Raw genomic sequence first — 21790 nt, forward strand, 5'->3', positions numbered from 1 at the left:
AGCCTTCACAGAGATGGTCATATTTAGTGCTTCTTGAAGAGTGAAATTAAGTTTGCCAGATGATGGCTGGAAGGCTCGGGAATTCCAGAGTGTGAGAATAGCGCCGGAAGGGGAAGAGCTACTGACAACATCTCGCTTTTCCAGGGAAGTCGAGCCATCCTGGGAGATAGCAATGCGGGGGCTGCCTTCGTCCCTTCGTGCTCCTGTAACAAAATGCCACAGACGGGCTGGTTTATAAACCACAAATTCATTTCTCACCGTTCTGGACCTGGGAATTCCTAGATCAAGGCACTCGCAGATCCGATGTCTGGAGAGGGCCCTCTGCCTGCTCCACGATGTTGCCTTCTCTGTGTCGTCATGTCCTGGCAGGTGTGAGGGCACTCTCCTGGGCCTCTGTTTTGAGGCCACTCATCCTCACTCATTCGTGAGGGCTCCACCCTCCTGACCTAATCACCCTCAAAGGCCTCATCTCCTAATGCCAACACCTTGAAGCTGAGGATTTCAGCCTGGGAATTTGGGAGAGACAGAAACATTCAGAGCATAGCAAGGACGTTGGAGCTAGTTTGCCAGTGGCCCTGTATTGTGTCCTAAAGATCTGGCTTACAAGGACCCAATGGAAATTTCATGAAAGTAGAAAATAATGACATCATTTTCCTCTTTTCAGGGAGTAATTCTGGCAACATGGTGGCAGCAGACTTAGAGGAGGGAGGGTGGGGGCCAGAGACCAGACGAGGGGTGGGGCATTGGGCCAGGCCTGAGCCCCACAGAGCTAGTGGCAGGTGGAAGTGATATCATGAGACTTTAAGTTAGCTAATTCCGTGGTGCCAAAGACCCTTGAACAGGGTCAGAGTCAGAAAAGCATGTGCCAGGAGTGACTGGGGCCACCACTGGCCTGGAAGCCCAGAGTGCTTGCTGGGAGGAAGATGTACGGAGGAAATGCTCCACTTGCTGCAGAGAGCAGATGGGGTCCTTTCCTCCTTTCAGCATTGAGCAAGGCAGCGAGGGCGCACACGGAGCAGTCCTGTGCAGGGCATTTAAAGGACGGGGTCAAGAAAGGGAGAAAGGAGCAGGGTCACAGCTGCAGTGATGCTGGGTGCATAGAGAGTCCTGGGTCAGGTCTCAGCTGCAGTGATGCTGGGTACATAGAGAGTCCTGGGTCAGGTCAGCTGCAGTGATGCCGGGTGTGTAGAGAGCCCTTGGCCAGGTCACAGCTGCAGTGATGCTGTGTATACAGAGAGTCCTGGGCCAGGTCACAGCTGCAGTGATGCTGGGTGCATAGAGAGCCCTGGGCCAGGTCACAGCTGCAGTGATGCTGGATACATAGAGAGCCCTGGGCCAGGTCACAGCTGCAGTGATGCTGGATACATAGAGTCCTGGGTCAGGTCAGCTGCGGTGATGCCGGGTGTGTAGAGAGTCTTGGGCCAGATCACAGCTGCAGTGATGCTGGGTGTGTAGAGAGCCCTTGGCCAGGTCACAGCTGCAGTGATGCTGTGTATATAGAGAGCCCTGCACCAGGTCACAGCTGCAGTGATGCTGGGTACATAGAGAACCCTGCACCAGGTCACAGCTGCAGTGATGCTGGGTACATAGAGAACCCTGGGCCAGGTCACAGCTGCAGTGATGCTGGGTACATAGAGAACCCTGGGCCAGGTCACAGCTGCAGTGATACTTGGCGGCTCGCCACTCTGTGCCCTGGATTCCCCCCAATCCCAGGACATCTCACCAGCACATCTGCACTCTCCCCTTGCAGCAACCACGTGTTGTTCTGTCGGCTCCCACCCTCCCACCTGCAACCATGCCATTATTGCTCTCATCTTTAAGGAGAGTTCTTTCTTGTTCCAACTCCCCTGTCCAGCCATTGCCCATTTCTCCTCCTCTTTCTACAACACTCCATAAAGGGTGATCTGCACTTGCTGTTCCTCTCCTCCTGTTGTCTCTGGAGCCCACTCCCTCACCACTGGCCAGTAACTGCCTGTGGAAGGCAGGAGTGAGCAGCTCTGTGTCTCTCTCTCTCCAATTAAAGCACCGAGCAAGAACCAGCTATATCTCTTGCTGCCTGCTTTAGGCTTTTCAAGGTCTTTCTTTGCAAAACTACAAATGTAGTCTTTGCAAAACTACAAATGTAGTCTTTGCAAAACTACAAAAGACAAAAGTCTTTGCAAAACTACAAAAGAAAAAATACCCTATCTCTGTTAAAAAAAAAAAAAAATTCATTTTTTACCTAGCACATTACAAGCTGAGTGAATAGTTTTCTGTTTTGACTAATAAGGAATTGCTGTGGAATAAAGAAGCCATGTTGATGAGCATAAGTCACATGGGCAGTGGATCATATGAGATCTGAGCAGTGACTCCTGCATGACACAGGTAGTGGCTCCTGCATGACCAGGCAGTATGTCCTGTATGACTGGGACAGTGACTCCTGTATGACCCGGGCAGTGGTCCCTGTATGACCCGGGCAGTGGTCCCTGTATGACCCGGGCAGTGGCTCCTGTATGACCCGGGCAGTGGCTCCTGTATGATCCGGGCAGTGGTCCCTGTATGACCCGGGCAGTGGCTCCTGTATGATCCGGGCAGTTGTCCCTGTATGACCTGGGCAGTGGCTCCTGTATGATCCGGGCAGTGGTCCCTGTATGACCCGGGAAATGGCTCCTGTATGACCCGGGCAGTGGCTCCTGTATGACCGGGGCAGTGGTCCCTGTATGACCCGGGCAGTGGCTCCTGTATGATCCAGGCAGTGGTCCCTGTATGACCCGGGTATTGGGTCCTGCATATCCTGGACAGTGGTTCCTGTATGACCTGAGTAGTGACTCCTGTATGACATGGGTCGTGGCTCCTGGATGATACAAATAGTGGCTCCTGGATGACACAGGCAGTGACTCCTCTATTACACAGCTGTGACTCTGATTTGACAAGGCAGGGATTCCCTTGTGATGGGGCAGTGGCTCCAGTATGACATTGCCGTGTCTGGTCCATCTTGTACACACTTGGGGTGACTTTGGCATCATTACTGCAAGATCAGTCAGCTTTCAACTGCAGACCATCTTTGCTGGGGCAGGGAGTCAGGCCTGAGTCTGCCTCAGAAAGGTCTTCGCAAAAAGTCAGTCCTGCACCAGATCAGTCAGTGCCGGCTGAGCACTCCAGGAGGACCAAGGATGAGGCCTGGCTCAAGGAAAACGTGAGGGGCCTGGAGAGAGTGGACATGCTTGAAAAGGGTCTCCATTCCTTGCAGCACAGTTGCGGGCAACACCAAGACTAGCTGGGCCCTTGGAATCATCCAGGCCCACCTCACCAGGGCCGCCAGCCTGGAAGGGACGCTGTCACTCAGCACGCATTGAGCAAAGCACGGACTGAACGCAGCCTCCTGCTAGCCCTGGGCCTCCCTGGCCCCTGTACTGCTGCTGACGGACCTCCCCCAGAGCTCTGGATTCTTCCGCACCAGTGATTTTAATCCATTTTGATGTCAGAGACGTGTGTGGGACTCTGGAAATTCGGAGGGTAATTGAGTATGACTCTTTTCCCAATAACTGCTGTGAAAAAACAGAACAGATGAATTTTAGAAGGATGTCTGAAATGCAAGCATCCTATAAAGTATCTCCACTGGTGAGTTACTTACAGCTAGTCAGCAAATGAAACCAGAGTCGCCCACCAGTATCCTGGTGAGTCATCGCCAGCCTGAATTATTAGAAAGGGACGGCTGTCCCGGCTGACATCTTGCCTTTCATCTGCTGCTGTTCCCTTGTCCTGTGACATCCATGTTGTCATCCTGTCAGAATCATCAACATCACCTCATGGGTAAGAAATCAATTCCTGCTACATTCTCTACAGCTGCTTCTGTCTGGGAACTAAGGAAGGAGTTTTATTATAAAAGAAAGTTTTTATTCCAGTTTCTATTCATGGAACTTGAAGAAATGGAACTTCCTGAAACCAGCAGGTTCAGAAAAATAGAGAGAAGATTATCATCTCAAAAGAACACGTCTGATATCATCTGGGGGAAAGCAGGGGTGGGGAGACCGTCCTCCGTGCTGCAAGTCAACCGGCAATTTCGAGAATGCCATAAATTGGATTAAAGATTTCCCATCAGAAAATAAAGTTGTCTGCTGATACGGGGCTTTTTCATTTGGGACTGTGGCAAACCTGATAAACCTGTAGCACTTCTGAGAACGGAGCCAAAGCAGGGTGTTCAATCGCAGAGGCTAAAGCGCTTCTTTCACTGAGATCATCTAAATCTAGATCCTACTGAATCTGCCTTCTCTCTGGCACGGAAACGTTGTCCAAGGTATTCACGTTGGACGTATGAATTACCCACACTCCCTGTAAAGCCCCATCCAATTAAAAGGAGATGAAAATCTCCTTGATGCAGAGGCCTTTGAAACAGGCTGGGGGTAGTGGGGAGGGATGAGAGATACATATTTACAGGAAATCTGATAGAAAAGACCACCATGTAACCTGAGGGTGAGTCTGAGAAGATATTTACTCAAGACTTGTATTTCGTTTAAAAACAATTACTTTTGATATGTATCTAAAGTATCTCCTCTGTCATTTAGGATAAAGACAGATTAGGCTTTTACTCAGGAATGAATTAGAAGCCCTGGCATTCTAGGAAGCTAAAGAGTTTGTATCTACTTGCAGAAAACTGAAAAAAAAAAAAAATAATAATCTGGTGTAAGAGACCTACAAGGAAAGGTAATGTTCTCTTTGAAATGGAAATCTGCTTAGAGAGGAAGTGGTCACTGGAGCTTTAAAAAAACATTAAAAGTAAGGAAGTTCTCCCTTCCTAGAAAATGTGAGCTGGGGCTCTAGCAGAGGACACACGAGAGACTTAGAGCAGCAGACTGAGATATTCCAGGAACGGGAGGCAACGTTAAATCTTCAGCAGGATGGGGGAGACAGATGGGGGCTCTGGAAAGGGACCAGGTAGCAGAGCGGGGACCGTAGGCAGGACGTCTTGGGCCACCTCCTGCCCTCCCTGGACACTGGTCCCAGCTCTGAAATCTTTGTTTTCTTTGGCCTTGCTTTTATTTTGTTATTCAAAGTATTAAAATGCCACTCTGATTCTAGAATAACTTTTACTCTCATCGAAAATAGCTGATGGCTTCTTTACGTCGTGGCTATGACAGGAGTATTTTGGGAGCATTTAAGTAAAACAATGTTCTAAAGTTTTTTAGGTGGCTCTGAAGTGAGTGAGGCTTCAATGGGGTCATCCTACAGAAACAAAAGGCAAAGGCCAGCGGGCAGGTGGGGGCTCAGTGCCAAGGATGACCCATGTTTAGGGCTTGGCAGTCTGTCTCCCCTGTGAGAACCTCGAGTTCAAGGCCAGCCTGGACTCTTCAAATCCATCCTGGCAGGAGGTGGGGAAGCAGCTTGGAAGGGCTGCTCCGTGGCCATCAGGAACAAAGACTTTCGAAAAGGCCATGCTGGGTCAAGCCCACCGCTTATCTGCTGTGCGTCCTTGGCAAAGCTACTGACCAGTCTGATCCCTAGGTTCCTTATCTGCAAAATGGGTGTAATGCAGATGCCCACCTGACAAAGTGATTGGAGGCCTTAAACGGGAGAGCACAGGTGGCTGGACCGAGTAAGCTAGGAAAAGCTGAAACCACCTTTGCAAAAAAATTAACAGTGAGGAAAGCATGTCAATAAAAGAGATCTAATCGAAATCCTCACCCGCCCCCCTGTAACCAGCTTGAGGTGTTTCTAGCTCTTGGGAAACTGCCTTTCTCTGGCACTGTCTGCGACCAATTATTATTTTAGAGAGACAGTGTAACAACTGCCTGACCGACACCTGACAGTCACCAGACTTTACTGGTAGGATGTCAGGGGAGCCTGCTCCTGCCCTGCTCAGTCATGCCTCTCCTATAATCATTCCTGGGCTTTGGCTAAGCCAACTCTGGGAGACCTCTAGTTTAGAGTTTAAATGATAATAGGCCTTCTCTAAAACTCAGCCGCCTTTATAAAGCTAATGAAAGGCCGTCAGGCTAGGAAGAGGAGAGAAACCTGAATTCTGCTAAGGTGTAGACTGGTCACAAAATACGCAACTTCACTATTGTAAATTAGCCTTTTGAGATCTTTTCAGATTTTTTGCTTGTCTGACACCTGGCTCCACCCAAACCACCAGCCCCACTCCTGTGGCCCACCTAGAAGCAACTCAGCTCAAGAGGGCAGCTCTGACCCCCTGTGATTTCGTCTCCAACCCAACCCATCTGCAGCAGCATCCATTAGCTGGCCACCACCACCCCTTCCCCCAGACTGCCTTTGAAAAGCCCCTCCCCTGGGAGCCTTTGGGGAGACTGATTTGAGTAGTGTTACTGGCTGCAAATCCCTACGGCTCTGCAGCAACCTCAGTTCTCACCACCTCAGAAGAAGGAATTCGACTGAGGGGCATAAAGCAGAAGAAGAGACTGAGGCAAGTTTCGGAGCCGGAATGAAAGTTTATTAAAAAGTTTTAGAGCTGGAATGAAAAGAAAGTACACTTGGAAGAGGGCCAAGCAGACATCTTGGAGATCAAGTGCCCCATTTGACCTTGGGCTTGGGGTTTGATATGCTGGGCTACTTCCAGCGTCGTGTGTCCCTTTTCCAGTGGAATGTCCCTGGAAGGTAACCAGTTAAACTCCGCCATGATGCCTCTCAATTCACATGCTTGAGCCCACTCAGCCAGCTCCTGAAATCTTACCAGGAAGCTGCTGATTACCAGCTTCAGGTGTTTCTAGCTCTTGGGAAACTGCCTTTCTCTGGCACTGTCTGCAACCAATTATTATTTTAGAGAGACAGTGTAACAACTGCCTGACCGTCACCTGACAGTCACCTGACTTCGCTGGTAGGAGGTCAGGGGAGCCCTCTCCTGCCCCGCTCATGCCTGACTAGCTACCTGCTGTAACAGCATGGCTGGCCTTATGTCAATTAAACTCTTTCTTTACTGCAAGGCCTTGGTCTTTTTTTGTGCAGCCGGCGGATGGGGGCTTAGTGCCAAGGGTAGTCCAGGTTTGGGGCCTGGAAAGCCTGGCCTGTTGGGTGGTTCTGAAGCTGTGTGGTTCCCCCCTAAGGACTGGTGCTACCATCTTGTGGGAATGACGGCAGTTGAGAAGTGGTGATTCGTGGCTGGGAATGCAGCATGTAGGATGATAGGAAGCTTTCCTGGTTGTAAATCAGCATCCAACAGTTCTGTTCACTAAACCTTGTCAGGCAGGCCCTGGGTTAAGGTCCAGAGGTTTTCCAGGTTGATAAAGCTGAGCCCCTGTCCTCAAGGGCTTGTATTCTCTGAGGAAGAATGACAAAGGGGCATACTAGTTTCCGTACATTGCCAGAAGTTTTGAGGCAGTAGGATCCTGGGTCTTTGTGGAAGCACAAAGGAGGAGAGTGGGAGGCAGCTAGGAAGGCTTCCTGAAAGAGATGGTTCCTCTGATTTTTCCGTGGTTTTCTCCAGTAATCCACTTTGTTTTTCCCAAGAAAAATAAAGAAAATTAAGGCCAACTATCTTTCAAAAAATTATTCCATATGTGTCAAAAGCTTATCAACATTTTAATCACTGATTTGGAAAGTAACTTACCTTGCAAAGTTCCCCCTTTTCAAAATGATACCCGGCTTTATATCCATAGCATAGTCACACACATACATCAAACTTTCTGCAAGCTTTAGTTTAGAGTCGAAGTCTGCCCTGATATTTCTGATCATTGATGATTTTCGACATAGCATTTTGTAGGTGGATGACATGGGAAAAGAGCCAAGTCAGGCCCCCAGTTTCTACATAAATGAATCCCACAGCGTCTCTCCACCTTACAGTTCCTTTTCCCTGGCTCCAAGGCTATTGGGACAGATGGGCTTCGGGCCCCAGCTGGCAGCAGGAGAGCAAGGACAGAAGCTGTGAGGACTGGCCAACAGACTGCTGTTACCGTGGCCAGAGGCCTGCGTATTTGACATGCCAGTGATTGACCTCTTTGACCAGCTGATGCTGTGGGTCACGAGCCAAAAGACAGGAGCTTCAAGAAAATATTTGTATTTTTTCAGTGTTACTCCCATAGTGTTTCATTTCTTCAAATGTACTTCTACACTGTTTTATTTTGAATGATTGCATTCCTGTTTTACTCTTCGCACAGTTCAGGCCTCGATTTCTCTTTCTTTTCTTTGTTTCAACTCACAGATGTGGGAGGAGGCCATTGCCTTGGGCAAGGAGCTAGCCGAGCAGTATGAGAACGAAATGTTTGATTATGAGCAACTCAGCGAATTGCTGGTGAGTCTTTATTTCTTTTCATTTAAATCAACACAGGCAATCTCAGCTGGTTTTTCAGGAATTTCTCTTTCCATGTCAACGTTGGGGTTCGCCCCAGGCACTCTGGGACCCGGGCCATGTCCCTCCGTTTTGCCTAGGAAGATGGTTTTAGTTTATTTGCTGGTTGATACTTGGCCCATAAATATTTACTTTTTAGTCCCAATTCAGCTCTTATAACCAAACTCTTAAGGCTTCTATGAACAAATTGTACGTAAACAACTGCTGACCTTCTGTGTAGTGGTCTTGACAGCCCAGGAGTCTCTGACCATTTGTACTAGTTTAAAACTGACCCGAGGCCGGGCACGCTGGCTCACGCCTATAATCCCAGCACTTTGGGAAGCTGAGGCAGGCGGATCACGAGGTCAGAAGATCGAGACCATCCCGGTTAACACGGTGATACCCCGTCTCTGCTAAAAAATACAAAAAATTAGCCCGGCGTGGTGGTGGGCACCTGTAGTCCCAGCTACTCGGGAGGCTGAGGCAGGAGAATGGCGTGAACCCGGGAGGCAGAGCTTGCAGTGAGTTGAGACCGCGCCACTGCACTTCAGTCTGGGTGACAGAGCGAGACTCCATCTCAAAAAAAATAATAATAATTATATATATATATATATATTTGTAATTTTGATTTTATAGTTATAAATGTAATATATTATTATTGTAAAAATCACCTTTAATAGCACCACCGTTGGCCGGGCACGGAGGCTCGCACCTATAATCCCAGTACTTTGGGAGGCCGAGGCAGGCAGATCACGAGGTCAGGAGATCGAGACCATCCTAGCTAACACAGTGAAACCCCGTCTCTACTAAAAATACAAAAATGTTAGCCAGGCCTGGTGGCGGCGCCTGTAGTCCCAGCTACTCGGGAGGCTGAGGCAGGAGAATGGCGTGAACCTAGGAGGTAGAAGTTGCAGTGAGCCGAGATCACGCCACTGCACTCCATCCTGGGCAACAGAGTGAGAATCCGTCTCAAAAAACAAAAAAACCTGACCCCTTCTATGAGAGAGGAATGGACAGATAATGACCAGACCTTTCTTCTGCCATGGGAATGCTGTTAGTTTCTAATCACTGCCTCCTCCAACTTGTCATTTTTCTATTCAGCAGATCACCTTAATGATGTGGGAATGTGTGTCATGAATTTAGAACAGAACGATTCTGTTCTTTTAAATTCTCCTTGAATGTATCCCACTATCTGACCCATACCTTTTAAAAAGTACTAAGGGCCAGTCATTTAATCAGAAGAAAACGCATTTCTTTGGCACTTCTTCGGTTATTGAAAACACCCATAAGTCACAACTGTTTGCTGAATTTGGTCTTTGTTTGTTCAGATTCCTTTGCGAAATGATGGAGAAGGAGTGAAAAATAATGTCAAAACGATGGAGTGAGATGAAATTCAGGTGCAGCCTGAGTACCATCTCCCACCGTCTCCCTCTCCCACCCTGTAGAAGTTGCCAGAGCTTTTAAAGAGCCCACAAGAAGAATCCAGAGGCACACATGCTTGAATACTCAAACCTGAAATGCATTCTCTTTTTTCCTTCCAGAAAAAACAGGCTCAGTTTTATGAAAACATCGTCAAAGTGATCAGGCCCAAGCCTGACTATTTTGCTGTTGGCTACTACGGACAAGGGTTCCCCACATTCCTGCGGGTAAAGTTTGATTCTGCCTAATCTGAGCCATGATTGTTCCCCCAGCAGAGAATCCCCTTCCCGTTCTGAGGAAGAGTGGGGAGTTTGCATCCGTGTGGCAAGGTGCAGCTCTCCACACTGCCATAGCTTGTTGGTTAGCCCAGGGGACAGAGAGAGGCTGACAGGATTTTCTTTGGTTGCATATAACCTTTCCATCTGATGTTTCCTTAAAACAACCCTCCTTCAGAGATGTACGTGTATTATTTTAATTGAGGTGTGGTATGTGTAACATACTATTTGCCATCTTAACCATTTTCAGGTGTGTAGTTCGGTGGCATTCATGCATTCGCATTGTTGTGCAGCCAGCACCACCATCTGCCTTCAGAACTTTTTCATCTTGCAAAACTGAAATTCTCCATCCGTCAAACACTGCCTCCTCATTCTCCCTCCCCCTAGCCCCTGGCAGCCACCATTCTACTTTGTGTCTCTATGAATCTGACTGTTCTCGGGACCTTGTATCAGTGGAATTGTACAGTACTCGCCCTTCTGTGTTTGACGTGTTTCACTCGGCCAAATGCCTTCCAGGTTCATCCAGGTTGTAGCATGTGTCAGAACTTCACCCTTTTTAAGGCTGAATGGTATTTTGTTGCATGGAGAGGCCACATTTTATTCATTCATTGATCCATTGATGAACATTTGGGTTGTCCCCACCCAATGTGCTGCTGTGAAGATGTATGATTTTAATTATATGGGAAATTGGAAGTGGATCTGTATGGCCACGGTGCTGGAAACTCCAAATCAGGCTCCATCCCTGAGACAGGCGCGTGCTTTCGGACATGTGATTGAAGCAGTAACCGTGATCACCTGCCAGATGCCCGTTTCCCAATATTCACATGAGGCCAAAGGAGAAGTTATATAAATATTAAGAATGCTGCCTGGCCTACCATAGAATTGTTTATACATTTTCTCAAAAACACATTCTTGGATGGCATTGACCAATGGGTCATGATTTCCTGATATTTCTTACGACTTTTTTTTTTTTTTTTTTTTTGACACGTGGTTTTCTCTTATCCTAGGAGACCATGTGTGATTGCTCTAGCTTTAGGAAGCAGAAGCTCTGTGTCTTGAGCACGGCTGTCTGGGGCAGTTGAAACCAGTTGGGTGATTCCACTGGTTCCAGACGTTGCTCATTTGGGCTCCTGTGTTTCCGATTCCACGGGAGTCACTAATAGTGTGAGACACCTCTTCATCACAGTACCCAGAGGATACAAACCTCCCCTTAGGAAGGACATGTCCCTGTTGACAGGAGAGCCCCACAGTTCTGGCCTGCTCCACGAGGTGAGGCTGGCTGCCCACTCCTCAGTATCCTGCCTGGTGATGGAGGCGTCTGGCCTCTGGTCACTCCTGGTCATTGCTGGTCAGCTTCTCCCCTTGCCTTCATCGTGCAGCAAAGACAGTGGTTGATCAGAAGCACAGATTCTGAACAAAGTCTTCCCTTCCAGAGAATGAATAAAGGAGGCTTAGTTACAAGCTGTGAATTAGAGACAAGTTTGAAATTAGCTTCATTCTCAATAAAAAACAAAGCTGAAGGGTGGAATGAGCTTAGAGTTAAAGCCACTTACTGTTGCTAAAGGCTTTAATTCGAGTGTGTGTGCTCCAGAACATACATCTTTAAGAAAGGGAGAGAAGTGGACCAAGCCATGGCAGCCTTGTGCAGTGCTTGGTGTTAAATGGTGCGTGTGGCCCCTGTGGATGGAGATCTACCTCTGGATATGTAGGCACCAACTCTGGATCCATGCAGGATGGTTATCCCGGAGTCCAGAGCAAGAGAGCAGCCTGCGTGGAATATTATGTGAGGGCAGTGCCAGGTGCGGAGGACATGTCACAGCCCCCAAGCCCAGTAGATGCCAGGTTGTGCCAGGAGCTCATGCACGGCAGGCTCCAGGGATGGTCTTGGGTCATCTCCACCACCAAAAGGACAAAATGAAAAGTCCAAATAGAGGTTAACAGGCTTGGTTAATATTGAACTGACTTTCCCGCCACACCTGGATCATTCTGCGGGGCTGCAGCAATGTATTTATCACGCTTCACAGATCACCTGGCAGGGGTCAATCTGCCAGTGACACTAGCAAGTTACCAAAAAGTGGGCGGAATGTTTGAGTGCTTCATGCCCTGCTGGAGAGGAGCCTCCAAGAACTGACTAGCTGTCCCTTTTGCTTTGTTTTTCTCTAAAAATTGATCTCACTGTTGTTTGTGCTCATATTAATATTTGTAGGTCTTACAAGGAATAAATATCTTTGACTATATGTACATTTTCCCCTTGTTTTCATGTTCGAAGGGATCATTTCAGAATGCAAAGTAACTGACATTTTCAGAAAATGTTATTCATGTTTTTATCTATAACTCACCGGCGTTTTTCTATTAAAGTTTTTATATACATTTTTATTATTATGTCTTTCTTATGTAAAGCATAAGAAAAATGCTTGCTAGTTTCATAATAGTCTGTTATACATTAAATCTTACTGAATTTTGGAAGTGTGTGGCTTTATATAGCCTTAGAAGATATTCAAACTGTGTATTTATATTTCTAATTAAGACTACATTTTATCTGGTTTCTGCTTGACTTTTGTTTTTTTTTTTTTTTTGGAGATAAATAGAATATTTTTCTTCCATAATGGTACTTTTAAGACATATCTAAGCACAAAGTGAAAAAGAATTCAATTCTTAAACTGGTTCTTTTTTAGTGATTTAGGAGAACTCAGAATAAGCTGGGGCGAGGGAAGGGGATTGTCTTAGTCCACTGGGGCTGCTGTAACAGAATACCTTAGACTGGGTACTTTATAAACAACAGAATGTGTTGTTCCCAGTTCCAGAGGCTGGGAAGTCCAAGATCAAGGTGCCAGCAGATTTGGAGTCTGAGGAGGGCCATTCCTCATAGATGGCGCCTTCCACCTGTTCTCACGGGGTGGAAAGGGCAGGCAGCTCTCTGGGCCCTCTTTTCTAAGGCACTGATCCCTTTCACAAGGGTGGAGCCCCAATACCTAATTCCCTTCCAGAGGCCCCACCTTCTAATACTGTCACCTTGGTGGTTAGGTTTCAGCATCTGAATTTTGGGGGCTACAAACATTCAGACCACAGCAGGGATCAGTTGATTCGGTGTCATACAATCTCTCTTAATCCTTTTGAAAATCCATTCGTTAGACAAATTTTAATTTGACTTCAATCTTGGTCTTTAGGGGATAAGTGTAAAAATATGCAGCAAAGTGCTGTCCTCTGGCTGCCTCTGTCTGTTCATCTCCCTCTCTGGCACCTGTCCAGGAGTGACTGCAGATGGGGCAAGGCTGCAGCTGACTTGGGAGCAGCCAGCCTGGAGGTTCTTTCCCAGCGTCCCCTGATCGAAGAACAGAAGCACCTCAGCAACCACATCCCGTCCTGGAAAGCGTTACCCCCAGACTTCTGTTTCTTGTACCCCGGTGACTCCTGCTTGCTGTCTTCTCCTTGCGGCAGTTTTCATTTCAGTTGAGACAGCCCTAGATGGGACAGGGTGGGTGGCGGGAGGCAGAAGGCTTCCAAAACCAGCAGCAGCATTACGCTACTCATTGGCCCCTTTCTGTGACCCAGTTGACACTCAGAACACACGTGTTGAATTCGGGAAAACAGGGAGACCTGTTATATCTTGCAAGAAAAACGTTCCTTACAGGTGTATTTATAGAGGACTGTGTCACACTCAGGCAGAAAAGACCTCAACAAGACAGCCTTGCGGAAGGAAGAAAACTTGCCTACTTAACTCCCCTCCACGCCCCAGGCTGCCTAGCCTAGCCTAGCCATCTATAACAACCCCAGTGGACTGACACTCCAACTTGGAATTTATGGAGGTGACAAAAGTGTCATTGGAGATGGACCAAACCCAGCCCTTCCAAGAAGAGCTCTGTGTATTTTATCTTGATATATGTTGATGAGTAATGACCTGCACAAGCACTCGAGTGCAGGAAGGGAAGTCCTGCTCTCCGTCCTTCTCCAGTCACTCCCTCGGGGGAGGCCAGGAACTTAGGAGCTCTGGGCTCTGGACTGCATCCCTTCCCCTCGGGTTCTGCTCACCTCGACTGTGTCTCACAGGAGTCGGCGCGGAGTGGCCGTGCTCAGGCGCTGGGACCCCACCTTAGCTCATGCTCTCTTAAATTCCTTATGGCAGAATGGGCCGGGCGCGGTGGCTCAAGCCTGTAATCTCAGCACTCTGGGAGGCCGAGACGGGCGGATCACGAGGTCAGGAGATGGAGACCATCCTGGCTAACACGGTGAAACCCCGTCTCTACTAAAAAAAAAAATACAAAAAACTAGCCAGGCGAGGTGGCAGGCGCCCGTAGTCCCAGCTACTCAGGAAGCTGAGGCAGGAGAATGGCGTAAACCCGGGAGGCAGAAGCTGCAGTGAGCTGAGATCCGGCCACTGCACTCCAGCCTGGGCGACAGAGCGAGACTCCGTCTCAAGGAAAAAAAAAAAAATTTCTTATGGCAGAATGAAAACGACTTCATTAGGGCCTACCTGAAAAGAAAACAAAAACCAGAAAAAGCGTGGACATCATTATCCACTTGCCCTGGCTGCCTTACCCCCTTCTAACCCTTTCATGCCCGCTCTGTTGTAGGCTTCTGAGTGTTCATTTGGTTTTTCACATAGTTTTTAAATCAGTTGTTACTGTCAAGATGAAAACATAGCACAGATGTTAGTAGCTCAGTGTTGAGTGCCTCTTAAACAGTATTAACTTACATGCTTGATGACCATGTGTTCTTGATTAACAAAGCCAACGCAAGTTAAAAAAAAAAAAAATTACAAGTTGTTCTTAAATTCAATGACATTTGGTAAGAACCCGTAAGGCATATTTTAAGACCAGCACATTGCATGTGAACTCTTCGTGGCCCTTTCTCTGTGGTGTTATTAAATGAATGTCACCCTTTCCAGGGAAAAGTTTTCATTTACCGAGGGAAAGAGTATGAGCGCCGGGAAGATTTTGAGGCTCGACTGTTAACTCAGTTTCCAAACGCTGAGAAAATGAAGACAACATCTCCACCAGGCGACGATATTAAAAACTCCCCTGGCCAGTGTATCCTTTAAGACAACCGCATCAACTCTGAAGCCGTGGCGACGCCGTTCATTTGGGTGGTTGGGTGTGATGGGGGGCCTCTCTCATGGTTGATGTCTGTGCTGCTTTAGCGATCCTTAACCCCCTCACCTCAGATATTCAGTGCTTCACAGTGAAGCCCAAACTCGATCTGCCTCCTAAGTTTCACAGGCCGGTGTCAGAGCAGATTGTAAGGTAATCATCCCATTTTTCTTACCCAACATAAGGGTTGTAAGAGGCTGTGTGGACAGATCTCTTCCTAATGATTCCACCTTTTAAAGGATGATTTTTAGCCTTTGATTCGCTTTCCAAATGCTCTTTCTGTCCTCTTTGAAGAGCAAGGGAAGCTAATTATTTTCAGCATCCAAAAAAAGTGAAAGGAGATGTTAATCCGTGTGCTGGGAGTGTGCAAAGCCTATTCCTTTCCCAAAGTCAGCTGACGGCAAAAACCTAAGCGGGCAGTGGAGGCCGTCTGGTCTCCTTTATAGGCCTGCCCCACGGGGTACAATCTCCTAGGGAGCTTCCCAGCAGTGCATCCTGCCCATTTCCAGCAAAGCCAAGTCCATACACGTGAGTGCGGCCTGAATGTTTGCATTTCGAAAGGTGGGAAATGGGATTTGCACATTTGCTCCTGGTGACACACAGGAGAACCCTTCAGCCTCACAGCACAGCAATTCCATAATGTAGGATTATGAGGGGGCTTTTAAGCCCCCTGAGTCAACTGTCCATAGTTGAATGAGATTTTCTGCCTGTCGGTTGAATCGCACCTGACTTAGCAATGGCATAGAAAGACCTGCTTTAACAGATGTGTTTGATATTAAGACTTTGCTGTTCTGTTTGATCCATGTTCTGGTGAAAATATTAATCTCTTTGATGACTTCATATTCCTTAGGATCTGCTTCATTTTGCTTCCTGAAGTTTGGCGGTTTCTTTGACCTTTCATCGTTTCTTTGACCTTTCTTCAGCAATAATGGGAAATAAACAGGGGCCCCGTGTGTTTACAAATGACTGCTCTCACAAGGCATACATTTTAAGGGTTGCAACCTTTTTTTTTTCAGAGGCCTTAAGCAAATAGTGAAGCTTAGAGCCTTCTCAGATGCAGTAGTTTCTGTTGCTGTGGAAGCCTGCCTGCATTTCAGTGCAGGGGAGGAATCAGTGTCGGTCTCTCCACGCCCTCCCTGTGCGTGCGGATAGCCTGTCTCCCACCCTGGCCACGGAGGCAGGTTACTTACGTTTCCTGTGTGTCACTCTTGCGGTGGTTGCAAAATCTGTACTTTGTAGATCTGAAACTAAAGTATGTGATACTTTTTAAAAATAATAATAAACACATACATTGAACACAAAAGCCTTTTTTCTCTCTCCTTCGCTTCACCTTTCCTCTGTTCTTGCTCATTTCACTCTTACTCAGCTTGTTTTCCCTCGAGGTGTTGGCGGGGACAGGGAAGAGGCAAAAACTCAAGTTAATTTTTCCACCTGCCAACATCTCCCTGACTGGGAGAGGACGCCAAGGCGATGGCTTCAGGTCAAGGTTAGGGAGATTTTGCAGGCGGCAGTGACATATTCTAAGGCCAGACCCTGTGTCCAAAAGCAAATTGGCTGTTTGCCGGGTTAAATGTCTAATGATCTGTCTGTCTCTGTACAGTTTTTACAGGGTGAACGAGGTCCAGCGATTTGAATATTCTCGGCCAATCCGGAAAGGAGAGAAAAACCCAGACAATGAATTTGCGGTAAAAAACAAACCACCAAAACAAACAAATAAAAAATATCATTCCACCACCAATAGAACTGCCAGTGGAGAAGCATGGCCTCAAAGGCAGCCACAGGGCAGTGTTAAATGTCTTTGTATATTGTGTGCGGAAATCCTAATCTATTACCCCCTCCAAAGTTAGAAAAACTAATTGCCATTTCACTAACAATATGACTAAGGTCACTGAGATATTTGATAAGGAGACTGTGCCGTCCGAATGCCGGAGCTCCCATATGAGTAGCGCACTGCCTTCCTTCCCTGTGAGCCCCAGGTGAGAAAGCAGGTGCCTATTATCGCTAGTTACAAATGGGCCCATGGAATGCTGAGGTGCTGGGTGCTGACGTGGCTTCCTGCAGGTGACACAGCAGTCAGCACATGAACTCATCCCTAACTCAGGTGCTCATCCTAACTCAGTATCCAGCACCTGAACTTCACTGGAGCACAACACACAACTGCAGGGTTGACCCCAGTACTACTGGCGATACAGACTGGGTTGTTCTCTGTGGTGGGGACCATCCTGTGTGTCCAGGGATGTTTGGCAGCATCCCTGAACTCTGCCTACTAGGTGCCAGTGTCACCACCCCAGTTGGGACAGCCAATCAAAAAGATTTCCAGACTGGGCATGGTGGCTCACGCCTGTAATCCCAACACTTTGGGAGGCTGAGGCAGGTGGATCACATTAGTTCAGGAGTTCGAGACCAGCCTGACCAACACGGTAAAACCCTGTCTCTACTAATAGTACAAAATTAGCCGGGCGTGGTGGCACATGCCTGTAATCCCAGCTACTTGAGAGGCTGAGGCGGGAGAATCGCTTGAACCCAGGAGGCAGAGGTTGCAGTGAGCCAAGATCGCTCCATTGCACTCCAGCCTGGGGCACAAGAGTGAAACTCCATCAAAAAAAACAGAAATGGCAAAATAAAACATCCACCCCCTGTTGCAAACCACGGCATTTGAGTTGTAGAAATAACAGCAAACATCTTTAGAGCCTTTTTTTTCTTTTTTTTTTTTTTTCTGAGACAGTGCCTCGCTCTGTCACCCAGGCTGGAGTGCAGTGGTGCAATCTCGGCTCACTGCAAGCTCCGCCTCCTGGGTTCACACCTTTCTCCTGCCTCACCCTCCCCAGTAGCTGGCACTATAGGTGCCCACCACCACGCCCGGCTAATTTTTTGTATTTTTAGTTTTCTTTTATTTTTGTGTGTTTAGACGGGGTTTCACCGTGTTAGCCAGAATGGTCTCAATCTCCTGACCTCGTGATCCGCCCGCTTCAGCCTCCCAAAGTGCTGGGATTATAGGCGTGAGCCACCGCACCCGGCCGTAGAGCCTTTTAAAAATTCTACATACAAACTGCTTTCATGGATTCATTTGTATTTTTATTTTATTTATTTTTTTGTATAGAGGTGGGGTCTATGTTGCCCAGGCTGGTCTTGAACTCCTGGGCTCAAGTGAGTGGATCCATGTTGAAAAGGCATCAAAGAAGCCATAATTTTTAAAAAATGTTAATGTTTATCCATCTTGCCTGGGAAACCTCCGGAAATCCCTGTGTAGTCCTGTATTGCAAGGAAGCATTAGTCTGGGGTCCCCCAAGGAGGACCAGCTCTGCTGAGAATGACTTCTCTTGTGTGCTACCAAGGTCAAAGGTGAATTAGCACCCTACTCCTGACCAGAGCAAAGCTCAGAACCCTTCCAGCAGGGTTGCCTCAAGTGAAGAGTGGCGTCTACGCACTCTCCCTGCCAGTCCCTCAGGGGTCCGCCAGTCATCGGATCCTCAGGGCAGTACCTATGAGTCTCCTATCTCAGCTCTTAAGAGCCATGGGGAAGTTCCTTCCAGCCCTGAGGCCAGATTCCTTGGTGTCACCAAGGAGCACAAAGGAGCTTGGAGTTGGTGGAATCTGCAGTATTGTGCAGTCCCAGCAGGTTGGTTGTTTGAAGATTAAGACCCTATTTATTGGTGAACCCAGCACCCTGGACCTCCTCCAGGACTGATCACTGCAGTGTCTATTGTCTGCAGCAGTGCGGCAGAACCTAGGCATGTCTAACCTGGACACCCTCGCTAAGGGCAGTGGCTTTCAGAGCAGTCTGCACCTGTTACTGTCATCACAAGCACTAACGCTAGTATTTATATGGAGTCCCTCAACTGTGGGATTTATAGGCAGTTCTTGAATTTCCCTCACACCTCTCCCATCTGGCAAGTAGATATATTCTTAGACTATAAAGAAATAGACACAAGGAGGTCAAGTGAACTGCTGAAGGGTGCGCAGCCAGTTGGGTGCAGAGCTAAGAATAACGAAAGCTCTTGACATTTTGAGCTGTGCTGAGCCTCAGAGGCTATGCTTCTTCTAAATGGCCCTGAAGTCCCCTAATGGCCCCGTTTAGGTCTGGGCACTTGGACAAAGTGTTCGGAAGCCACAGGATTTGGTCCTTCACACGCCCCCCAAAACCTCAGATAAGTACAAAGTCTTTTGCTCTACTGGGAAGCCAGGCTCCGGCCCTACAGCAGGGAGCCCAGCTCCAAGTGCAGCGGGCTGGGGAAGCTGCCCAACAGGCCGAGAGCAGAGCAAGGTGGCTCACACCTGCAGACCTGGCAAGGGGTGACTGACGTGCTGGGGAGTGAGGGCACTGACAAGGAGGAAGATGAGACAGGGCCTGTGTGAGCAGGAGCTGGCCGTAAAGCCCAGGATGGAACCCAGAGGTCCCTCTCTGGGCATATTGACATGAGAAAAAGCACTGGAATCTGTTCTAGAGGTGGTTGTGAGAGAGGCAGACCTGCTTCCATTGCTAGGACAAAAACCTGAGGGAGCCGTCCCCACGGGGCAAAGGAGGACTGGCCTGGGACATGGAGGCCTTGCCTGTGTCCCTGTAGCTTCAACCAGCTCCTTCCCTTAGAAGTGTGGGATAAATGCTTTCCAAGATCCAAGCCAGTTTTCTGAATTCTTTTTTTTTTTTTTTTTTTTTTTGAGACAGAGTCTCGCTCTGTTGCCCAGGCTGAAGTGCAGTGGTGTAATGTCAGCTCCCTGCAAGCTCCGCCTCCCGGGTTCAAGTGATTCTCGTGCCTCAGCCTCCTGAGTAGCTGAGACTACAGGCACCCGCCACCACACTTGGCTGATTTTTGTATTTTTAGTAGAGATGGGGTTTTGCCACATTGCCCAGGCTGGTCTCGAAGGCCTGAGCTCAGGCAATCTGCCTGCTCTGGCCTCCCAAAGTGCTGGGATTACAGGTGTGAGCCCCCGCGCCTGTCCAGTTTTCCGGAATGACTGGCATCCCATTATCCAATCTGCTTAAGTCGAGATTCCTGTTGACAGACTCAGACTGCTCGGTGACCCTGCAGTGCAGGGAGGTTGGAACGGCAGAAGATTGTTGCCAGCTAGACAGTACAAAAGAGGCGGTAGGGTAGGGTTTCCAGTTGACCCCTGCAATGGAGTTTTTGTGCAGTCCCTAAAGAGAAGTAGAATTATATTTATTGGCTTAGAACAGTTTCCTGCAATATGTAATACATTATTTTACAAAGAACACAGATAAATGATGTTTTTATTTAAAATATGCATAGACACACTGTTTAATACTTAGTAAGAAGTCTTGAACAATAGATACTAAAGCATGTAGGTTATCAGCTTCAGGTAGGGGATGGTTTTTCCTCCTGCTGTTTCCATATCTTTATGTTCTCATGTAAACATATTAGTTACGTCAAAACTTTTTTTTTTTTTTTTTTGAGACGGAGTCTCGCTCTGCCCCCCAGGCTGGAGTGCAGTGGCGCGATCTCGGCTCACTGTAACCTCTGCCTCCCAGGTTCATGCCATTCTCCTGCCTCAGCCTCCCGAGTAGCTGGGATTACAGGCACTTGCCACCACGCCCAGCTAATTTTTCGTATTTTTAGTAGACACGGGATTTCACCGTGTTAGCCAGGATGGTCTCAATCTCCTGACCTTGTGATCCGCCTGCCTCAGCCTCCCAAAGTGCTGGGATTGCAGGTGTGAGCCACCGCAACCGGCCACGTCAAAAATTTTTAAAGCTTAAAATACCGACTGGTTTTATCAGAACATCAGAGGTCACTTGGATTAAATCCAGTCTCCCAAAGATGTGTTTACCCCTTTTAGTTTCTTAGGAACACTGGCTAATGTAAGACTTCTTTGGAACCTTTCTCAAAATCTCTTTGGTCATGAGGGGCTCCCCATGCCTCATTTTGGAGTGTACACATCTTTCTCACTCACCTAGTATACCTGCATTGTCATATACCAGAGTGGTGGACAGTGTTGGCTAGGGGACAGCGGATACTTTGATGTATCCTGAGGGACCGTTAGGCAGAGCGTGGCTTGTGAGGTACTACCTGAAGGCACACGTGCCCTGTGCTGAGCACCACAGACCCTGTCCTGCTGAAGGACCTGACTGCTGTGGAGTTATTCTGTAAATCCCCCTTAAGGCAGAGCTGTCCACCTGCTGACATCCTTCTAACCCGTGTTGTGTGTGTGTGTTTCCTTTGCAGAATATGTGGATCGAGAGAACCATATACACAACTGCATATAAATTACCTGGAATTTTAAGGTGGTTTGAGGTCAAGTCTGTTTTCATGGTAAGGATGGCCCCCACCCCAGGAGGAATTGTCCGTTCCCTTCCTCAATACAGTCTGCCACGCCTTCTTCACCTGCTCGTGCCCCGTGGTCACAGTGGCCATGTGCACACAGCAGACCCTACAGTTCACGTAACCACCCTACCTGTTCTTGAGAGCATCAATATCTCCTCGCCCACGCATATTCATATTCTAGTGGAAATGCTGTGTAATCACGACCAACTCTAGCTTATCAAAAAACCAGAATGAAGATTTCATTTATTCTTACAGCATATTTAAATTCAGTCATAGCTGTGCTGTTTGACAGTGCTTTCTGTTAACCAAGTGAAAAGCTTAAGACAAATTCCAATGTACATGAACTTTTTTAAAGATATTTTTTCCTGATGGTTTTATTGCCTTTTACGTGACAAACAACTATTAATTAATACTTCTTGCCCATTTCAAGTAAAAATAGCCTGAGAACATACCCCTCCCTGACCCTTTTTA

General features: G+C 47.7%; 1 protein-coding gene across 2 annotated transcripts in view; it reads left to right on the top strand.

Moving 5' to 3' along the window:
• The window catches only part of DOCK1 (dedicator of cytokinesis 1), a 540207-nt gene that overhangs the window by 481793 nt on the left and 36624 nt on the right, over positions 1-21790 (top strand). For both annotated transcript variants that reach the window (XM_025396230.1, XM_025396231.1), the window contains exons 39-44: positions 8132-8221; positions 9799-9903; positions 14837-14978; positions 15113-15191; positions 16639-16723; positions 21221-21307. In XM_025396230.1, coding sequence (XP_025252015.1) covers positions 8132-8221; positions 9799-9903; positions 14837-14978; positions 15113-15191; positions 16639-16723; positions 21221-21307 — 588 coding nt within the window. The remainder of the gene's footprint in view (positions 1-8131; positions 8222-9798; positions 9904-14836; positions 14979-15112; positions 15192-16638; positions 16724-21220; positions 21308-21790) is intronic.

Source organism: Theropithecus gelada, chromosome 9 (genome assembly GCF_003255815.1).
Source record: "Theropithecus gelada isolate Dixy chromosome 9, Tgel_1.0, whole genome shotgun sequence".
Lineage (NCBI taxonomy): Eukaryota > Metazoa > Chordata > Mammalia > Primates > Cercopithecidae > Theropithecus > Theropithecus gelada.